A 20784-nucleotide genomic window follows, 5' to 3' on the forward strand; every position below is an offset into this window, starting at 1 on the left:
AAGAGGTAAGATAAACTGAAGCTAAGAAGCGATACGATATACTACAGGAGAAATTCATGTTTTAACGACTTTTAGGAAGAATAACGTTCTTGTTCTATTGTTACTTGTGTATAAAAGTAAACATTTTAGCAATTAAATTTCAGTAGCTTTAACGGTGAAGCTTTTCTTCAACCCTTTGACGAATATAGTAGTAATAGAGTTAGCAGAGTAGCACCTCACACAACCTCCCAAGTGAAGCTGAGGGGCAAATTGCAGTCTTCTTTCCCTCCCTGTACGGTTGACAACCCAAAGCTTAAAAGATAGTCCACATTATCGCTGGATGGCGATATATGTTACGCGTCCGGGCAGAGCAATGGATGCTGAGAGCAAAATATGAAATTAAAGTTTCATCATCAGAATCACATCAACGGTCAACCCATTACCGGCCCGCTACAGGGCACGGGTCTTCTGCAACGAGAAGGGTTTGGGCCGTAGTCCACCACGCTGACCAAGTGCAGATGAGTGGACTTCACACGCCTTTAAGAAAATTATTGAGATCTCTCAGGCATGCAGGTTTCCTCAGGATGTATTTCGTTCATCGTTCAAGCAAGTGATATTATAATTACTTAAAACGCACATAACTTAGAAAAGTTAGAGGTGAGTGCTAGGATTTGAACTCGGCCAAGTAAAGTCGCAGGCCTGACTTCTGGTTTATCCCCGCTTCAAGGTGCCTACGCTTAAATACTCTTTTTACACAATGTAAACTACATACTAGTACTAGGCATGCACTTTACTTATCTATTTTATCGTACGACTTTAAAAAGAAGAAGTCCAGGCCAAATTTTAACAAATTAAAGTTTATTATGATACTAAGTCAAGAGAATGGCGTCTTCCCAACGGCCATTATTTTATGCTACGTTCGAAAGCAGTCACTTACTTACTCAACTTGACTCTTAATATATTGTTCCTACCTTCCTGTCTATTTTTATTATTTGAATGTATAAAAATGTATTTTTTTCAAGTAGATTTGTTTTTATGTTTTACTGAGCAAGCAGACGTTATTTTTTTTGCAAAGTGGTAGTTCGCCTTCCTTCACACATCAAAATTTCTACGCAAACGAAGTCGCAGGCGACAACGTGTACCTTATAAACTTGAAAAGTAGCCGATTAAATTAAAGCTACATTTCCTACAGGAAACATGGCCTGTTTCACGTAGTTGTGATTAAATAACATAACTAAGAATATTATGTTACAAAATTACACTCTATTTTCACTGTGCAATACCAGAACATCGCATGTACACAGAACATTCCAGTGTCAGGGGAGCTTTGTGTGAAATAATGAGCAGATATAATACCTCTTCATGCCTTAGCAAGCAGGTGTTGGATTTATGTTAAGTAATTTATTATTACACCTTTGTACATTAATAGAGACTTATTATATCTTATAATTTAAGGTTATCTGGTTCTTAAAGTACCCGGTAACTAATATTAAATAGTGTAAACTACATTTACCTACCTAATAATTTAACGCTGCAAAAACCACCAACCACCTATCTCCGAAGACAGAACAGGTCGTGTGCCCAGCACTGGGCTGATGATAAGGAAAATTCCAAAATATGGCGCTAAATAAATTACGTCCAATAATGCGCGAAAAGAAATTTAGATAAGAAAAAAAGCACAAAACAAAAATGTGTTAATAGTGCGAAAATTGAATTATTATTACCTATTAGACCTATGAGTTGTTTTGACCTAATTATTATTCATTAAAAAGTGCAACGTACATATTGAAAATTGTAATTCTCCTCCTGTCTACACGCGGACCAAATTCCGTGAATACATGAGTGAATAGCTCTTTCGGGATGAGTGTTTTAAACAGGCAACATAAGCTGTAATTATCACACTCTCGTATTATATAGTTACAGTTATATCAGCCATTTATTCCTGTTATGAAGGCGTTGTTATGGTTGCAAAATGAAATAATGGGCCCCACTTTATACTTGTCTGAATTTATCATTGCTTCATTTTTTATCCCCGATCCAAAAAACGACGGGGTGTTATTAGTTTGTGTGTAGATATGTATAGGTCTGTGGCAACGTATTTCCCGAACAGATGAAACGATTTTGATTTGGTTTTTTTTCATTGGCAAATGGCAAATAAATAAGTCGGAAATGTTCAGCTATGTTTGGGTCTAAGACGGCCTCTGCCACAAAATGGCGTATTGCATATTTCATAGCTCCCTTAATTAATATAGGAATAATGTGCTCGACCGTAACAATATTAAGAATGTATAGATATTAGATTGTATGATAAGAATTGTTGGATATTGTGTTATTCTGTTGAAGTTAAATAAAAACAAATATCTCTTCGCTTTGTCTTTATAACAATTAATTCGTACATGTTTTCTTATTAGGTATGTCTGTATTAAAAAAATATATATATATCTCTTAGTTTGTATTTATAATATCAATTTATTTAAATAATACGGCACTTAAGAAAACATAATATACCAATCTCCCAGACACTGCGTGTACAACGTGCACTGACATTCTTTATTTGAATTCTATTACATTTTGTTGATTTAAAATTATAAATGAATATTATTTCACTAAAACATTAATTGAACAATCGTTTCATGTTAAAAACATTATATTTATATACATTTAAGATTTTTTTTAATTATTATCCGGTCGCCTATTGCAACTTAACAAAATTAAACTTACAGCATTAGCCCGAGATATTTTTTTCTGATCAGTAATCACTGATGAGACTATCATAACATTTCAATTTAATGCGTTTAATCGAATAAAACAGCATGGAACGCATATTATCTTTGATCGTGGTCGCAAATAATATTACGAATTGGTGTCGCGAATCGCTAAAAGTAAAAAAAATTATAGCATAAGCCTGTGAGATTCTCTTTTAATCGAACATCATTTTAATTAATCTGTGCTTGTGTCTGTGATCATAATGGAATTTGGCGTTTTAGTTCAAGTGTATTGAGCCAATTTAATCGAAATTTTACAATAACCAGTTTCTGTGTGTTAATTACTGAACTCCGTGCATAATGTAGGGCTATATTTACATAATGACGATGTAAATAAACGTAAACATGTCCGAATTGAAAATATGCCGGATATGTTTACGTACCGAAGCAAAGGTTTACAATTACGATCAATTTCAACTCAAATCCTATTACGAAGAAGTTTTAGCGCTAAAAGTAAGTAAACCTCATCAAATATATGTCAGTATAACTTAGCAAACATAATAACGGGACCTTCAAAACCAATAAGTCATCGGAACAACTGAAGTGTTTTAAGTAATTAAAATAGTGCGTACCATGAATAAATACATAGGCTGGGGTGGGAACAGAACAAAGCTATATGGGACTATATCATATAAAATACTACGGTTCCTCTATCTTTGCTCCCTGTTTTATGTCCCTACCTTTAGGAAGACCTCTCCACTAAAACGAAGTAGAATTACGGTGCAAAGATGTGTAGCTAAGCTTTAAAACAGTGTGACCTTTCCCATAACAAACAAACAAAGCCATTTTTTTTATAACATTTAGTATACAAATGTTTTAGATATTTATACAATTTACTTAGTATAGTGAGTACCTATCACAGTAACTAGTAATTTCATACAATTCATGAAAGTGACTTTGATGGTTTGTCCCATTCACTGTGTGGTTTTATAAAATTGGTAGGGATATATAGTATGTGCAGGCAGTGCTTTCATATAATAATTTTTGTTGTACCCATCTCTGGATAAGCCTAGATTAGATTAGCAAATGCTGCAGCCCCACACCTTGTCTCTATGTCCAATTGAATAACTATCTACTAGTAAAAGCACATTTTTAATAACACCCACCATCCTATTGATATACAAAGTAGTTATTGCAAAACTGAGCTCTGGCCTACATTATAATATCATCATTAAGGAATGGTGCCAATTTTATTGAACACTAGTCTCTAAATTAAACATAATTGACAACTCTAAAGGAAGTGGAAACTTTTTAATAACATGGAGAAAATGACAGCACTGCTTATTAATTTAATCACTTATTGACATGTCTATTAACCTTACAAGAGATTTGTGTATGATGGATTTGATACTAATAAATCGTTATCAAGCTGTACATATAAACTTATTTAAATTTGTTAAAATCAATTTCTTTTTGATTGTTCAAATTTTACAATAATGGTGCTGGCTTAATCTGGCAATGGTTTTATCAATGTATATTTAGCTGATCACTATAGCTATTATAGAGCCGGGGAGTCGCTGGAGGCAAGCGGCCCAGGATTGTGTATTGTGGAACTCCCTACAAAAGACCTATGTCAAGCAGTGGACGTCGATTGGTTGACATGATGATGAGGATGATAGCTATTATTGTTCTTCTTTATAGGTCAGTGAAACTGATGAACTACCACATTACTTTTGCTTTGAATGTGCCACCTTATTGCATAAATTTCACAAATTCAAAGAAAAATGCTATTCAGGACAAAAAGCACTCAAGGATATGTTGAGCAAGGGCCCTGTAAGTTCATTTTAGTTTTCCGTTATTTTTAAAAGTAACTGATCCTAGCAGGCCAGAATGAATTATTTTTGGTCTAAATAGGGTAACAATTATTGTTACTTAAAATTTAATTGACATTTTTATTTCTTAGATAATATTTTCTATATTATCATGCATGGCTGAGTTTTTTTATTCCTTAGATACAAATCAATTCAGAAATAAAATTATTTCTTATTAATTACCTAACCTACCTAAATCAGCAATATAAAAGTACCAATTTATTGTTTCATTTTTTATTGTTTTATTTACTATGAAACATGAATGTGAACTTTTACTTTGCTTTGCGATTATTTTTTTCTTCTTATTTTGTGTATTTTTTATTAACTAAATGTATTGTTTTGTGTATAAACAAATATTAAGTAATACTTATTTATTATTCAAGCATTGCATCATTCAATCATTGTCTGGGTATAAAAAATTGTCTAATTTATCGTTCTGTCAAAATCGAAAATATATTTATTTATTTTGAGGTGAACATTACATAAAAATGTGTAGTTTTCCATATTGATTACTATGAAGTGACACTGAACACATGATTGTGGGTGTTTAATATTTTGATACAAGTTATTGCATTCATTTGTAGTGGGTCTACTTCAACTAACTAGGTTCTAAAACATCATTATAAATGAGTCACTTTCTTAAATGATCTTTGTTGATTGTTGTGAACTTAATTTGTTTTTTAAACTTAAACTTGTACATACCATAATGATTTTTGTTGATTTAAATACTTATAATCTTAATAGCTTAAAACAAGCCAAACGGTACAATAAAAAAAATATCTTAAGAACAAGACTAATCAATTCTAAATATTTAAAATGTGGAATCCAACAAAGGACCCTAATGCATTTAGGACTAATCGCCCAACAATATTAAAACGAATGCCAGCTAGAAGCTTTTGTTGCATGTTTATTTTGGAAATCTGGAACCGTTTATTTTACCAGGATTAAATGCACCTACGGTTGACTCCAGGATGCTATCACTATAAGTATAAGATAGATAAGTTATACAGTTAAGCCATGCATAGGGAACAAATGCTCTTTTGTTAAATCTCTATTAAATTTGATTGTATGTCCATCTTAAAGATGCAAGCAATGTGTGTCAAATTTCATTAAGATGTGTTCTACTATTTAGCCAAACAAGGGTAATAAACAAACAAAAAGACACACTTTTGCAATTATAATATTAGTGCAGAAATAGTCATTTAGAGAAAGTATCTATTAATTAATTTCATTAAAAAACATGGAGTAAACCACAGATGAAATAAATATTTAATAAATAAATACTTTAATTTTTTTTATTGGTCATTGGTTTTAAAACTGTTGGGGCATTCAGATTCCATACACTTTTGATAGTGGTCCTCTGGCATGATAGGTTTATTTTAGCAACCGCTTATGTTTTTTCTTCAAAATGTCTTTCCTATCTTTTTTTTATTACTATCCTACAGATGTAATATTGATAGATTAAATTTGTTTATATTTCTTCAATTAAAGTGTAATTCAAAATGAAGCAATTAAATTATATCTTATTAAATATTTAAAAAAATTATAAGATTTAATAGATATCATATCAGCATATAAACTATTAAGCCAAGTAACTATACAGTTTTAACAAAAAAATGTTAATAGTTCATGAATCACATTGTAAATTTGTTTTAATTTTTGGTAATAAAAAAATTGGTTTGTTTTAGGCTGGGATTATAGAACTGTCGAAGTTATCTACTAAAACAACATCAAAAGAAACGGATGTTGAAAGTCCTTTCTTAGAGACAGGAATTAATGCAACAGAACTTCCAGTTCTAAATCATGAATTCAACAGCACTGATCCTGTAGAAATTGACTCATTTTTCATAAATAATCTTGATGTAGTACTTGGGGATGAAACTATGATTCAGAGTGCCCCATTGTCAAAAATTTGCAATGAAACATCTAACATTTTTCACTCATTCCAAGAACCAAACTTAGAAACTGACACAGATATTTCAAAAAATAATGAGGATCTGAATGATAAACAGGTAACTGGTACAAATCCAATAACTATCTGTGAATTACCCGATTTAAATCTAGAATCTGAGTTAGAAGATATTGATTCAAAATTAATAGAAAATTGCTTGGATGACAATGAATCATCTTCGATGCTTTATGGTGATTTACCCAGCATATCACAAGTGTTTGATGAAAGTAACATAGAATATATAGAAAGGAATTTAGATATATCATCCAACAATGATGATATCGATTCTAATCTTAATATTGATTTACCTAACACATCTCAAGAACCTGTAATAGAATATATCATAGAAGATTTAGATGTTACCAACAAAAATAACGTAGATAATAATGACGAAATCAAACAATCGCAACCGACAAACAGTAAACATGATTCCGTGAATGAATCTCAGAAATTATCAAAAAAATTTACCATTAATTTGAATTCCGAGGAACATACCAAAGAGATAACTGTCTATAAAACTTATGGTGAGGAATTAGCGACAAACCCATCAGTGTCATTATTTAATTATTCATCTGATTCATCATCAGAATCAAATTTAGTACAAACTGATGATTTAATCCAAATTGATGATCTTGTACAACCCGATGATGTGGTAAAACCTGATGACAAACTGATGCAAACTGATGACTTAGTACAATCTGTTAAATCATTTATAAATAAAAAAGACATGGATCGCAAAGTGAGAATGACTTCACGAAATCAATTAACGCCAAATATTCATAGTGTGTTATCATCTACTTCATCTCAAGAGTATTTCGAAGCGGAACCTGATCAGGATACTACAAATGAAGATACTACAGATTCTATAAATCAATTACAAATGGAAAGAGTTTTCACCGTAGGATCAACAAAGAGAAAACGTAATCGAAGTAAATATCCTTTTCGGAAACAAGTCAAACCCAGTCCTTGTCACATAAAGTGCGGTAATGAATGCTCTGTTAGACTAACTGATGTAGACAGGGTAATTATACATGAACGTTATTGGAAAATGGACAAAAAAGAGCAACAAAATTGGCTGCTTTCCTGCATAAGAGCGAAAAGTATCCGTCGCCGCCAAGGAGCTACGTTTATAAAGAATATAACTTACGAATATTACATAACACACAGGGGAAAAGAAACAAAAGTTTGTCAACAGTTTTTGATGAAGACTTTGGATATATCTCAAATGAGATTTAGATATGCATTATCTAAATATCCCTTGAAAGAAGATATCGAAAGCGACTAAAACTTGAGTAGTTGTGAATCTTAATGTTACCACAGTATTAATTTATATTCCATTCTAGTCTAGTCTAGTCTTATCGTAAATACTTAATTAAGGGATTCTTTAAAATGTATCTTATGTAAAACATTTTGTTTTTATTACTATGTACTATTGTATGTAATGCCTATTTAATAAATCATAATTATTATCAATCCATTCCATTCGTTTTATTTATTACTTTTGCAATTCAGAACTAACACAAATGTTAATTACCTCAGTTAGAAATAATTTAAAACACTTGTTTCCTTAAATGTTTCTCTTTCAATGTTGCTGACAAATTTTAGATTTCATATGAAGCAATATACAAGTTAGACACAACAAAGTTCCAATCACCGCTCGCAAAACTTAAACTGAAGTATAATGTACTAAAAATATTTTCAACGGAAGACGATCTTCCAATAAAAGAAGAAATAGCCCAACATGACCAAAGATTAACAAAGATAGAAAACATAGAAATCGCTTCCTTCGATGATGCTGACGTCGCTCGGGATGACGATGTATTTCCAGCTTCTGATGCTGATACAGATTCGGATCCTAAATCTCCGATTGATAAGGAAAAATCAGCTGAAGTAATTAAGGCCGTCAAAATAGAGATAGAAGTTGCTGAAGATGCTTTAGATGGAAAAGATAAAGACTTATATACTTTAAAAAGAAGTAGGCTGCTCAACAGCAAGTACTGGGGAAAAAAGAGATTATCAGAAGAGGAAGCTATAAAGGTGATCAACATATTTCTAAGTAATAATTATAAGTAAATATCACAAGTTTATATAAACAAAATTGAATAAATTTTAAGGAATTCAGACGAAGAGCCGAAAATGAAAAGTATGTAATAGCTGCTTACAAATGCACAGATTGTTTCAAAGGATTCTCCAAGGAAGAAATGTTAAAAAGACATCGTCAGCTAACACACAATAAGGTAAAGCACTTAATTACATCTTATTCATGTTGGTAGAATTGTAATAGCATATTAAGGCAAGAGGCTTATTCGCATCATCCGCAATTACCTCAATAGATGCTAATTGGTTGTCCTCATACTAAACATCACTAGGCAGTAGCTGTTGTTTAAAACTTAGAAGATAGTTTTGCCGGATTGGTGGTCATCGTATACATGATCCTAATGTAAAAATCCTTGATTCCTTGACAGTCTGATACGGTTGAGTGTCGTTTCTGCCGGATGCGATTTAAATGGAACTGCCATCTCAAGAAACATATGCGTCAACACTACATTAGGTACGAGTGCCTGAGGTGTGGATTAATTTGCCCTCTTGAGTAAGTTTCTTTTTAAATTATTGTTGCTTTGAATACTAAATTGATACTAAAATGGAGTAGAGATGTACAGACCAGTCGGTAAAGCAAGTATTCGGCAACTTTTGTGGTCAGTGACTATTCGACAAAAAAAAGGCTGGACTATCCGGCTCTTTACGTATGTGTTGTTGTTGTAGTAGTAGTAGAGCTTTTTGTGACAAAGCTCGTCAAGGGAAGTGTTCGATGTCCACTTGTATGCATCGAAACCGGTCCGATGGTCGCGGGTAGTGGCGTGCATAGAGGGTATGCACAGGGTATGCAGATGAAATAAAATGAAGATAATCTTCAGTACGAAATATAAATACTAAAGGGTAGGCTTTTTATAACTCTGACAATGCATAACCTTAAGTTTTTTTAAATTCGTAATGAAGATTTTCATCATTTTAGATCATCTGCAAGGTATGCAGATGATATAAAATGAAACTCTTACAATGCCTATCCTTAAGTTTTTTATAGCTTGTACTGGAGATTTTTTTCATTTAATATCATCTGCATATCCTGTGCATACCCTCTATGCACGCCACTGCTTTACATAACTTTTACGTATATAAAATGATTGCATTTACTATTAAATCGAGTTCATAAAGAATGTTAAGGTTCTTCATGAACTCGATTTACGCTCATTTAAGAATGTGAAGAATATTTTTATGTTTATTTTTAGATAATTTATTCCACGAATCTGATTTTTGTTTGCAGAAACACTGCATTGCTACACGACATTTACCACAGTGGATTCACGAAGAAATGTTTGCATTGCAATGAGGAATTTAGGTAAAACAAACGAAACATCTGCTTGCTAAAATCCGTAGCCACATCTCCTGTACCACGTCATCAATCCAACCGACTTTAACCTAATATGTGGGAAAAATAATATTATCTTTCCTACTTATTAAATTAAGCGTAAAAATGGTCATTCTTAATCAAATTCATTCATGTGCCTGTAGACTTAAGTGCTCGAACAGTGCATATTGCTTTTGGTGACTTATGGCACTGGAATGATTAGGAGTTTTCTTCCTGGATAATGCCTTTGGAGCAATCTTTTTTTCTTTTTTTTTTCATAAGTTCAAATTGGTGTCAATTGTCGTTATGATTTCTTTTTCTTGTAAAGCTACAACATTACCAAAATTTCACCTATCTGTCGCAATGTTCAGATGACTCCAAGAAAAATATGAAAAAGTAACATGAAAAAAGCAAGAGTTAGTCTAGTACTAGGAGCTACTGACAGCTGTCACTATTGCACATTACGGGGTAAAAGACTGAGGAATTCTGGCACAGCGTATACCATCTTCTTAAATATAGGATTTATAAAAATATGAAGCTCGGTTAGTCAGCGAGTGATACGATGAGAACATTGCTTGCTTAAATTAAATCACATTGGGATCCATACCATAAAGAACCATAGTAATCGGAAGCTCAACTAACTGTAGCGCTCAAGAGGGGCTCATAGCTCAGAGGGCTTAGGGATGTCGAGATTCCAAAATGTTGATATAGCGTTTTTAAGATTTGTATTAAAATGTACGGTAGGCAGTGCTTTTATGCTTGTATGGGGCACGTTACTAGTAGCACAATAGTGTTGAGTGTAGTAAATCACAACTGACCTGCTTATCATCATAAACAACACATATCTCGGTAGTTTAGAATGACAAGGATTTAGGCCATAATCGATCTCGTTAGCTACGTGTGGGGAAACTCAGGCATGCAGGTTTCTTCACGATGTTTCCCTTTACCGTTAAAGCAATTTATGTTTGAGCTTAAATAAAATTGTACATCACTCCAAAATGTTAAAGGTCGAACTCGGTCACCCCTAAAGTGAGTTTGCATCCCCAACTAGGCTACTACTGCTAATACAACGTGTAACGAAATTACGAAAAACTGTTGAAGGTTGCATAAGTATATGTAATAAGGATATTACCTTGTAAAAATATTAAATCGAAAGAAGCATATTTATTTTTCCGTACTTACTAATTCAAACATGATAACCCTAATGATGTTAAAATACCGACACGTGCATAGTACCTATGCTACGCGACGCGTACCTAATAAAGTGACCGGAGTCACTACATTTTACTTTTGCATTTGATGTTAGGGCTGTATCTGATTCCTTTCACTAAAAACTATGGCAATGGTTTACTCAAAACTATTAGCGTTTCGGTTTCCCAGATAAGTCTCAGAGCCAGTAAATAATTGACATCTAAATCCTCTGAAGTATTATTTCGATTTTCATTTAGGTACACGTTTTATAACGGTATACAGTTCCTCAGTCATTAGTAAGTGTATGTTAGCCACATAATATCCGCCCGTATTATGTTCCGTCAGACACTTCTCAACGTACTACACCCATCTACGCACGCACCGGAGTGAGCATCTTTGCACGCTTTGCGGGTCATCGTTCGTCAGTGAAATGGGCTTGCATATGCATAAGCGGGTCAAGCATTGTTTCAATGATAATGACGGCGTCGAGAATGGCGATGTGAGTATTCTTAGATTTTTTACAAAGGCTGCCCTCCTTACGACCTCCTTATCTAGGAATACAATGTAAAACATTTTGTCTGCGAGACCTGAAACCTGAGCTATTGCACTTTTCGTAAATAATAATAATAATAACGTTTAATTCAGATAAAAATTCATAGCTACATAAGAAAGGCGGCATAGTGACCGGAGTAAGACCCGTTGATTTTATCCAAATCATTTACTCATTCAGGAGAGCCCCGGCGACGATGAGGAAGTCAACACGTTCTGTTCGCGATGTGATATTCGCTTCGAGACCAGAAAGGCTTACGACGAACACCTATTCCATTCAGCGATGCATTCCGAAGGTTATGAGTGAGTTGCCTCATTTCTTTTTGGGTGTTTTTAGATGTCTTATGCCCGTTTTCACTAACAACAAAGTCAAAGTCAAAGTCAAATATTTCTTTATTCAAATAGGCACATAGATGGCACTTTTGATGCGTTATTATATACAAAATGTGTACATAGCAGTAAGTAGTGATGGCGATAACTACAATCGTAAACTTAAAACTAAAGCTACGAGGGTTCCAATCGCGCCCCGGTCTAAGAAGAAGCCCACAACAAACTTAGCCGGGTGTTCTTTTTGTTATCACCATCTCACATTGTCATTAGAAAATATTTAAGAAGCAACCTGGTTAGAGCAATTGTTTACACCCAAGCTTTTTTATCGTTTACGTAATCCTTTATACTATAATAGGACTTTTCTATAAGCTTTCGCTTAATACAAACTTTGAACTTCTTTAGTGACATCCCCAAGAAATCAACCGGTAATTTATTGTAAAATTGTATACAATTTCCTTTAAATGAACTGCTTATTTTGTGTAGTCTAGTGTACTGCACTGCAAGTTTATTTTTGCTTCAACGAACAAGGCAATGCATAAGTAACGCCTAATCGAAGGAGATTCCTAGGCAAATATCAACCGTTCAATAGTTGAGTTCACTTAGTTATCACCTAAGTCATACCTTGCTCTAGTGAAAACGGGCATGAGGTACTTAACATGGACTTAACCCTCCGGGGCTAGTATAAAAAGATGGATGGCATAAATTTAACCTTGTCTGTAAGAGTGCTAAAAAATGGACTGATTTCAAAGTGTTTTTTCTCTACAGTACGTATACATTTATGGGCAAATTCTTACACATTTTGTGTTACGTTTATAGGCTATAAGCGTGCGCTGAAAATGTTTTTTTTTTCTTAGTATATTATCAATTTAATAAAAAACAATCTACGGTACACTGGTATTTGCTATTTTGGCCTTTTATGCCCCACCGTAATTTGTTTTGGTACTTATCCTCTCAAATTAAAATTCAAGAATATGTTTTAGAGTTAATTTGTCTTGGGTATTTAATATTTTTATGATAATGTAAATGTGCTATAAATATATGCTAAATATATTATACAAAATGTGTACATAGCAGTAAGTAGTGATGGCGATGGATAACTACAATCGTAAACTTAAAACTAAAGCTACGAGGGTTCCAATCGCGCCCCGGTCTAAGAAGAAGCCCACAATATATATATAAGCTATTATTTTCTAATAACGATTTTATTTTGTTGAAGACCTATCATTTTAGAATTACTGTTAAGCACGAGATAAAATTATAGTGTTTATTCATTTGGCTGAATCTTTTAAGGCATATAAATAACGATTTGTTTTTTCAGTGATGAAAAGAAACTCGATGATCCGCCACAACGAAAAATTTTGGGGAAAGTTCTAAAAGCAAAGGTAAGACTGTTTATTTTCACTTTAAAAACACTTGGCTTCGCCCGCGTTAATTGTAACCCACCTACTTTACTTCTGATGTTATAAATACAAAAAAGGCCAGGCCACCAAACCATACTGCCATTTGTTATACAAAATAGTATACAAAATAGCTCGCATATAACTTAAACTTTTTTTATATATACAACGTGTAACAGAATTACGAAATAATATTGAAGGATGCATAAGTATATTTCACAAGGACCCTGTAAAATTTTAAATCAAAAGAAGTATATTTATTTTTTTATACAAACGAATTCAAAACATTCTAAGTGTTTATTTATGACAACCCTATTGAAGATAAAAGACTGATACGGGCATAGTACCTACGGGCATAGTTACGCGACGCACATACCTAATAAAGTGACACAATACTTTTTATTTTATTTTGCATGCGATGCATGGGTTGTATCTGATTTCTTTCAGTAAGAACTATGGAAGTGGTTTACTCAAAAACTATTAGGTTTTCGGTTACATAGATAAGTCTCAGAGATATATTATGTACCTCTAAAGCCTGTAAAGGATTATTTCGGTTTTCATTTACATGTTGTATAAAAAGTTGCCTTTGCCACCCATAAATTATCTCTATGCAAAAACACGTCATTCCCTCGCCTCATTTCTGCGTGAAATGACAAACTAAGAAACATACTTTACATTTGTTATTATTTGTATTATTCATTCGGTATGTAAGTATAACTATTGGTGGTGTGTTCCCTTTTTTTGCTTTTCTAACTCAAATGTTATGATAGCTTTATTTTGTTTCAGATAACGAGCAGGTTAAGAGATAAGTAAGAAATTTTATGATCTAATTTCTTCATTACAATATGCCTATTTAAAAACTTTCATACATTTTTTTTGTACTTTTTGTGAACTAATTCAATAAAGTTTGATTTATTTTCAGAAAGAGACCCAACGAAGACATTTTCAAACCGCAAAAAAGGAAGTTCAGAAGAATTCGGAGGGCCAGAACGAAACCTACCTCCTGCCATCAAGTATGTTAAAATTAACTTTTTCTTTTATACTCTGCCTTTCAAACCGGTAGTAGAATCACAACAAACAGACACACTTGACGTTCAAAATTACTAATGAAATACCCTAGGCATACTTAAAATAAATGCATTTTGTTTTGTTTTGTTTTGAGGTGATCGAAAGGCGATAAAAAGTGTTATGTTTAAATGTATTTGATAATGCACTTTAAGTTTGATATGGCAAACTATAGCTAAAATGTGTAATAAAATATCGGGAGTGCAGAATAATACGACGGCCGACTGGCGCAGTGGGCAGCGACCTGGCTTTCTGAGTCCATGGCCGTGGGTTCGATTCCCACAACTGGAAATATTTGTGTGATGAACATGCATCTTTTTCAGTGTCTGGTTGTTTATCTTTATATTATAAGTGTGTATGTATATTATTCATAAAAATATTCAATATGCCGTATTATATTTAATAATAGGTAAAAGTAGACAATAGTAGGTCTTTAACTTTAAAGTTTTTTGATACTCTAAAACGAGCACTACAGTCTTATCCTACTAAATTGGTAATGAATTATTTTTAGTGTGGCAAGCACTTTGAAACGCAAGCAGCGTGTATGAAACACCATCTTTCGGAACATCCTCGGACGTCGTTCTTCGCGCCCAACGAAAGACACATCTGCGAAATTTGTGGCGCTTCGTTGGCGGTAAGATGATGTGTATCAAATGAATTGAAATTATTTACGCATAACACACACTTATACACACGCGTCTATTACATAAAGAAATCTTTGTAAAGTCTTTGTATACTCATTGACAGTACCGATGCGTAAGCATGGCAGAGCCAGATTACCGCAGTCGAAGCGGGAAGAGGAGGGATCTTTGGCTAATTATGTAATCACTAGCTGCTACCCGCCTTCTTCGTCTTCGTTGGAACCAGTAGTTTTCCTGGGATCACTATTTTTATGTGCATTATTTTTCTGTTTAAATCTCACTTTGTAATTTCTTGTTTTCCAAGATTAAAGGTAGCCAACATATTTACTCTCCGTCCTTTTAATTATCTATGTCGATTTACGGCGTACAGAAGGGACAAACAAACAAAACCACTTTCTTATATATATAATATGAGATGGAATTACACATATGGTAGTATCAAACGAATCCTTCCGTGAGAAATTCAAAGAAATAGATATTCTTATTGTAGCTTAACAATATATTTTAATAATATAGTATAGTCTTACAAGAAATGGGCATAAAATAGTGACATCTGCTTCGTCTGCGAAAGGAACAGAGGTAATTTGTGAGATGGAGTATAATGGACCCCTTTATAATATGACCTCTAGGGTAATTTTGGTACAGTTTAAGCAATATGTTAAAAACACAATTATTACAACAAGGTCACTAAGAAATTGATAAATTTCTCAATGTGTTGATTGACAAGGTTGCTTGGAAAAAACGACGGTTGATTGTTGAGGATTGTTGATTTTGGAAAAGAGTTTCGCTGAGTTTCATGCCGGCTTTTTCTTGGTAGAATCGTCAAAAATTGAAATCAAACGGACTTGACTTTTTAAAAGTGCTTATAAATTAGGCCTATGTGAAGTGTTTTGTATTTAGTAAATTTTTAAGAAGAAGAAGAAGAAACACTTTATTGCACGTATAACATATAGGAAAAGAAACAGTAAGGAGTATACAGTACACAATGTAGACATGCAAAGGCGGCCTTATTGCTGCAAGCAATCTCTTACAGGCAACCTTTGTAGATAGGACTTACAGCAAGAGAACGGAGAAATTTTTGTTCTTCTTTTGTTTCTATATAAATAAATAATGTTCCAGCCAGGTAGTGTGACGGCTCATCAAAACATGCACACCCGAGAGCGTCTTCATCCATGTGAAACTTGCGGGAAACAGTTCCACTCCAGCGTGGGTCTCAAGCGACACGCCGTAGTAAGTTGCATAGCTAGAATTGAAATAATCAAGCTACTTTTCGCGTTCTGTATATCAAATTGGAAGAAACTTATCGGGCAACGCACGCCTAGTAAACCATGGCTAGTGGGCTGGCACCATACAAACAGGCAGGCCGCCGCTGTCCGGGCCCTAGTTGTTTGGATGAGACCAGTCATTTCTGAGTTTTTCTCACTTCTGGTGGCAATCGAAAATTAATTCAAGACATTTGCACTCTATGGATACGCGTCAGCAATTGAAATACGGGTGCGCGTGCAGAAGTCACTGGCTTGAAAAGTGTTTAGAGTTTGTATAGATGCCGCATTGGCTTCCTATAAGCAGGACTGAGCTTTTCATCTTTACCCAACTTTTTAGTTAGTGGGTACATTGTTTGGAGATTGATTGATTCCAATGTTTGGAGATCGACCTGGGAAATCCTTTTTGATGTTTTCGGGTCGATTAAGCGAGCAATCACAAAACTCTTGCTCGAACGTGTGCTTCTTGAGATTGGTCGAGTTTCCCTATTAAAATTTTTATTAGTGCTTTTTGTCATTGATCTACCTCCGACTCAAAATAGCAGAAGGTATTCGGCAAATATGACGAAGAAATCTCTGTTTCAGACTCACACCGGAGAGAAACCCTACGGCTGCACATTGTGTGACAAGCGCTTCACACAGAACAACAGTATGAAACTTCACTACAGGACCTTCCATCTTATGCAACCCTATCCAAAAAGGTGACTGCTAATTTTGGTTATTAATATTTATGGCAGGCCCGCGTTACGACGCCGCGTAGATTGGTATATAGGTTTCATATGCCATTAATAGCACGCGGCCGCCATTTCGCGGCGTCCTAGCCGCAGGTACGTGTCTCTGGTGCCCAACGTGGTGCTCTGTTAAGGAGAGATTCTCAACTTAATGTGGAACGAAACAGCTTTCCCTTTTTTTAAATCTATTTATTAAAGGTACTTTTATAGGTTAGCTTTAACCTTAATTTCTATTATTTAAAGAAAGTTTAGATTATATATGATGGATAATATAAAAGACATGATAAATATATTGATACGAATGTGTAACGTTCCGTTACAATCCCTGTCCGCTACCATCTTGCCAGTGGCGTGCACTTCATAGATGCACAAAAGCACTGCCTACCCTGAAATTGATATATAACTTGTATGGGAGGAGAATTTTTGCAGTTTTATGCAATTTTCCTGCTGTATGCATAAGAGGTAAGAAACGCAGTGCACGCCATTGCATCTTACCACTGAGATGATGATGAGATTGCAGTGGAGTGTTTGCTTTGTAGTCGAAAATTTCAAATACCCGAAGGGCTTCACTATTAAAAGTCGCATAACGTTGGAATAGCAATGTAGCAATATGACACGCTTAATTGGACGCACGCTTAGTAGTAGTAAAGCCCGCAAAACAGCACTTTCGCAATGCTGCGTTGCAACAATGCTGTTTTGCTGTTTAGGGCTTGGTTGCCGCTTTTATTACATTCACATAATTCATAATTCAAAATTCATTTATTTCAAATAGACCTAATATAAGCACTTTTGAAACGTCAAGCCTGTCTGTGTTTAGTGACTCTACCACCGGTTCGGAAGGCAGATTCTACCGAGAAGAAGCCGGCAAGAAACTCAGCAGTTGCTCTTTTCCAATATCAACAATTTACATTTTAAAATTCATTTTTCTATCTTGTGAGAGATGAAAGCGGAGCCGGATGCTTCCAAGCTACCTTTTCATTAGGTTTAACACTTACGACTCAGGTTTAAAGATGCAGGACGTGTTCATGGCACGCCCTGATTAGTTTTGCCCTATTTATATTTTTCTTTATAGTAAAAGCATCTCACATAACAAGACTGTATAACTATTCCAACGTTATGCCACGTTCGTTTCTAAAGCACTAACAATATTAATCTTACAGGAACAGAAGACGCAAAAAAGAAGAGTTAAACATAAGCATAGCGGCCGAAGAAAGCGTAGACTCGGACGACAATACACCGTTGTCTAAATCGACGAAAAGATCCGCCCCGGTAGTCGAATCCGCACCCGATGCAGTGAATAACGCTGTGGCAACGGTGCCGCAAAACAGTGATAATAACTTGGATTACTTGACGCTCGGTTACCAAAAATATCCATAAGTATCTACCTCGTAGCTTGATTAAGTAAGTTGAGATAAGTGAGACTTGATTATATAAACATCACAAGTTTTTGACAGTCATCATCATCATACAAACCCATTAACGGTCCACTATAGATGCACGGGCAGTGGCGTTCACTTCATATATGCACAAATGCACTGCCTACCCAAACAAACAATATACATTCCATACATTTTATATATTTTTGACAATTTAATTCCGTGCCTATAGTTCCAAACCCTATAGGCACGGATCTCCTCCCACGATGAGAAGGGTTCAGCTTTCTTGATAAAAAAAGTCCACAAATCCGCACAGGGCCAACGTGGTGGACTATTACCTAAACTATTCTCATTGTAGCAGGAGACCCATGCCCTATAGTGAACATTAATGGGTTGATATGATGAAGTACAAGCAGAGAGCTGTATCAAATAAATTACCTAAAACTAGTTCATTTAACTAATTAATAGATCGTTCGGAAACACAAGTTGGAAGTAATCAACGATTAAGGAATTTAAAAAAAGATTGGTGTATCAGAAACGTAGTACTACTTTCTTTGCAGTTTGAAAATCTTATCCGCCCCTTTACAAGTATCGCTTAAACATGTATTATTATAACACTGATGATTTGTTACAGAAATATAATCCTCATTTTATGGACGTCAAGCTCTGTCTTATAAACTGTTAATTTTAAAATAATACTGCTTATAGCGATGGTGGTGAGTCACACCCCTTAAATTTGGCAGATGACGCTAAAAATTATCATATTCTAATTCATACACTACGTAGATAATTTTTATGAGGTTGCGTTCAGTTTAACAATATGTTTGCTGTATGTGACATAAGGTGAAACTCACATTCAAATGCTTTTATTTCATTCGTCGTCATTAGGATTATGGATAGAATAGAATAAAATATATTTCTTTGCTGAAATGTACAAATTTAAACAGTGTACTGTCAAAAACGTGTAGTGTATAGCCATGTGAACGCAGCCGTATACTTACTAGTTTTGTTAAACCTATTGTCTATTTTCACTTAACTGTAGTTGGGAAATAAAAATGCTTTTTTAGATACTTGTTCGCCTACAATCGGAATTAGTAAGTGGATGCAGGAAGGATGCGACCCACACAACTTAAAAAAAAAGATATTGTATCTTTTTTTTTAAGTTTTTATAAGTAAGAGACGTCATTTAGCAAAAAAGATACAAGAATACACATAGAAAATATTTCGACGCAGGGTACAACTTTCTGGCGCAAGTGAGCGCTGTGGTCTTATAGGTAATCTGGATTCGACTCACGGCAAGAGAAATTTTCACCAGAACAGACCAGAGAACATCAAGATATTATAAATTCGCCAATTTCCACTGTCGAGGGTGGAAAACGGGACCTCCCATTATTCAGATCGCAGGGCTCACCACTGCACCAGGGTCTACTACGTCAAAACGTTTCCTAAAGCTGTCCAATTCACAATATGAATATTGCCAATTTTTTATCAACACATCAACTCCTCAATATTTTGACAATATTCAGCATATTGTCGTATGTACGGGCAGCCTACGCGTACTCTTAGATTTTTTAGTCAATCATCGGTGTCGATATTCATACATTTATCTACTTTAGGCTATGGTGATACGGTTCTTTTTCCAACAGGGCCAGTAAATTGCCCTGGCATTTTCCGTTGCCTTAACCAACTCTCACAAGAAAACTGTGTTTATATAAAAAACTACTAATTACTATTCTTCAAATAGTATAAAAGGTGGATAATTTTATTTATCAATCACTCTTGTATTAATAAATAAATGTTTTTAATAACACGTGTATTTTTTGGTTTATTGTTTGTCCGTACTTTAAGCTCTAACTAAGCAACTAATCGACTTTATTTTTGGCATAGAGATGGTCGAGAGGTTGGAGAGTAACATAGTATAAAATTAAAAAAATTCAAAATTCATTTATTTCAAGTAGGCCTAATATAAGCACTTTTGAAACGTCAAGTCTGTCTGTTTGTAGTGCCTCTACCACCGGTTCTGAAGGCAGATTCTACCTCAGCAGTTGCTATTTTCCAATATCAACAATTTAGATTTTACATTGTAAAATTCATTTTTCTATCTTGAAAGCGGAGTTGGATGCTTCCAAGCAACCTTGTCATTAAGAAATTTATCAATTGTATAGTAGCCTCGCTGTAATAAATGTGTTTTACCACATTCTTTGAACTTATGCATTCTGTATACTATTTATAACAAGAAAACAAACGGTTCCCACGGGATTTGTAAAACTGTAGTAAACGCGGGCCCAGACTAGTTGTATATAATACAATACTACACGATACCTAGCTCT

At 34.4% G+C, this 20784-nt stretch overlaps 1 protein-coding gene across 2 annotated transcripts; it reads left to right on the forward strand.

The window, feature by feature from the left end:
• The first annotated feature begins 2946 nt into the window (after positions 1-2946).
• LOC120623430 (zinc finger protein 14-like) lies at positions 2947-20264 on the forward strand. 2 transcript variants are annotated; one of them, XM_039889461.1, is made up of 15 exons: positions 2947-3197; positions 4386-4517; positions 8112-8543; positions 8621-8743; positions 8972-9096; positions 9829-9903; positions 11449-11602; positions 11834-11955; positions 13301-13364; positions 14166-14188; positions 14302-14392; positions 14956-15078; positions 16205-16315; positions 16933-17048; positions 18239-20264. In XM_039889461.1, exons 1-15 carry the CDS (start codon positions 3090-3092, stop codon positions 18453-18455), a joined length of 2016 nt encoding a protein of 671 aa, XP_039745395.1. In that variant the 5' UTR covers positions 2947-3089; the 3' UTR covers positions 18456-20264. The 2 variants fall into 2 exon arrangements, with proteins under 2 accessions (XP_039745395.1, XP_039745402.1); XM_039889468.1 differs by lacking the exons at positions 8112-8543; positions 8621-8743; positions 8972-9096; ... (8 more) ...; positions 16933-17048; positions 18239-20264 and adding an exon at positions 6244-7944.
• Positions 20265-20784: the final 520 nt, after the last annotated feature.

Source organism: Pararge aegeria, chromosome 1 (genome assembly GCF_905163445.1).
Source record: "Pararge aegeria chromosome 1, ilParAegt1.1, whole genome shotgun sequence".
In the NCBI taxonomy this organism is placed as follows: domain Eukaryota; kingdom Metazoa; phylum Arthropoda; class Insecta; order Lepidoptera; family Nymphalidae; genus Pararge; species Pararge aegeria.

What these genes read in the sequence shown, in the direction of transcription:
- LOC120623430 (XM_039889461.1), top strand. Translation starts at nt 3,090, where the DNA reads ATGTCCGAATTGAAAATATGCCGGATATGTTTACGTACCGAAGCAAAG. An exon ending in AAGAAGTTTTAGCGCTAAAA is followed by an intron (nt 3,198 to 4,385) that starts GTAAGTAAACCT and finishes TCTTCTTTATAG; the next exon opens with GTCAGTGAAACTGATGAACT. An exon ending in GGAAAGTTCTAAAAGCAAAG is followed by an intron (nt 13,365 to 14,165) that starts GTAAGACTGTTT and finishes ATTTTGTTTCAG; the next exon opens with ATAACGAGCAGGTTAAGAGA.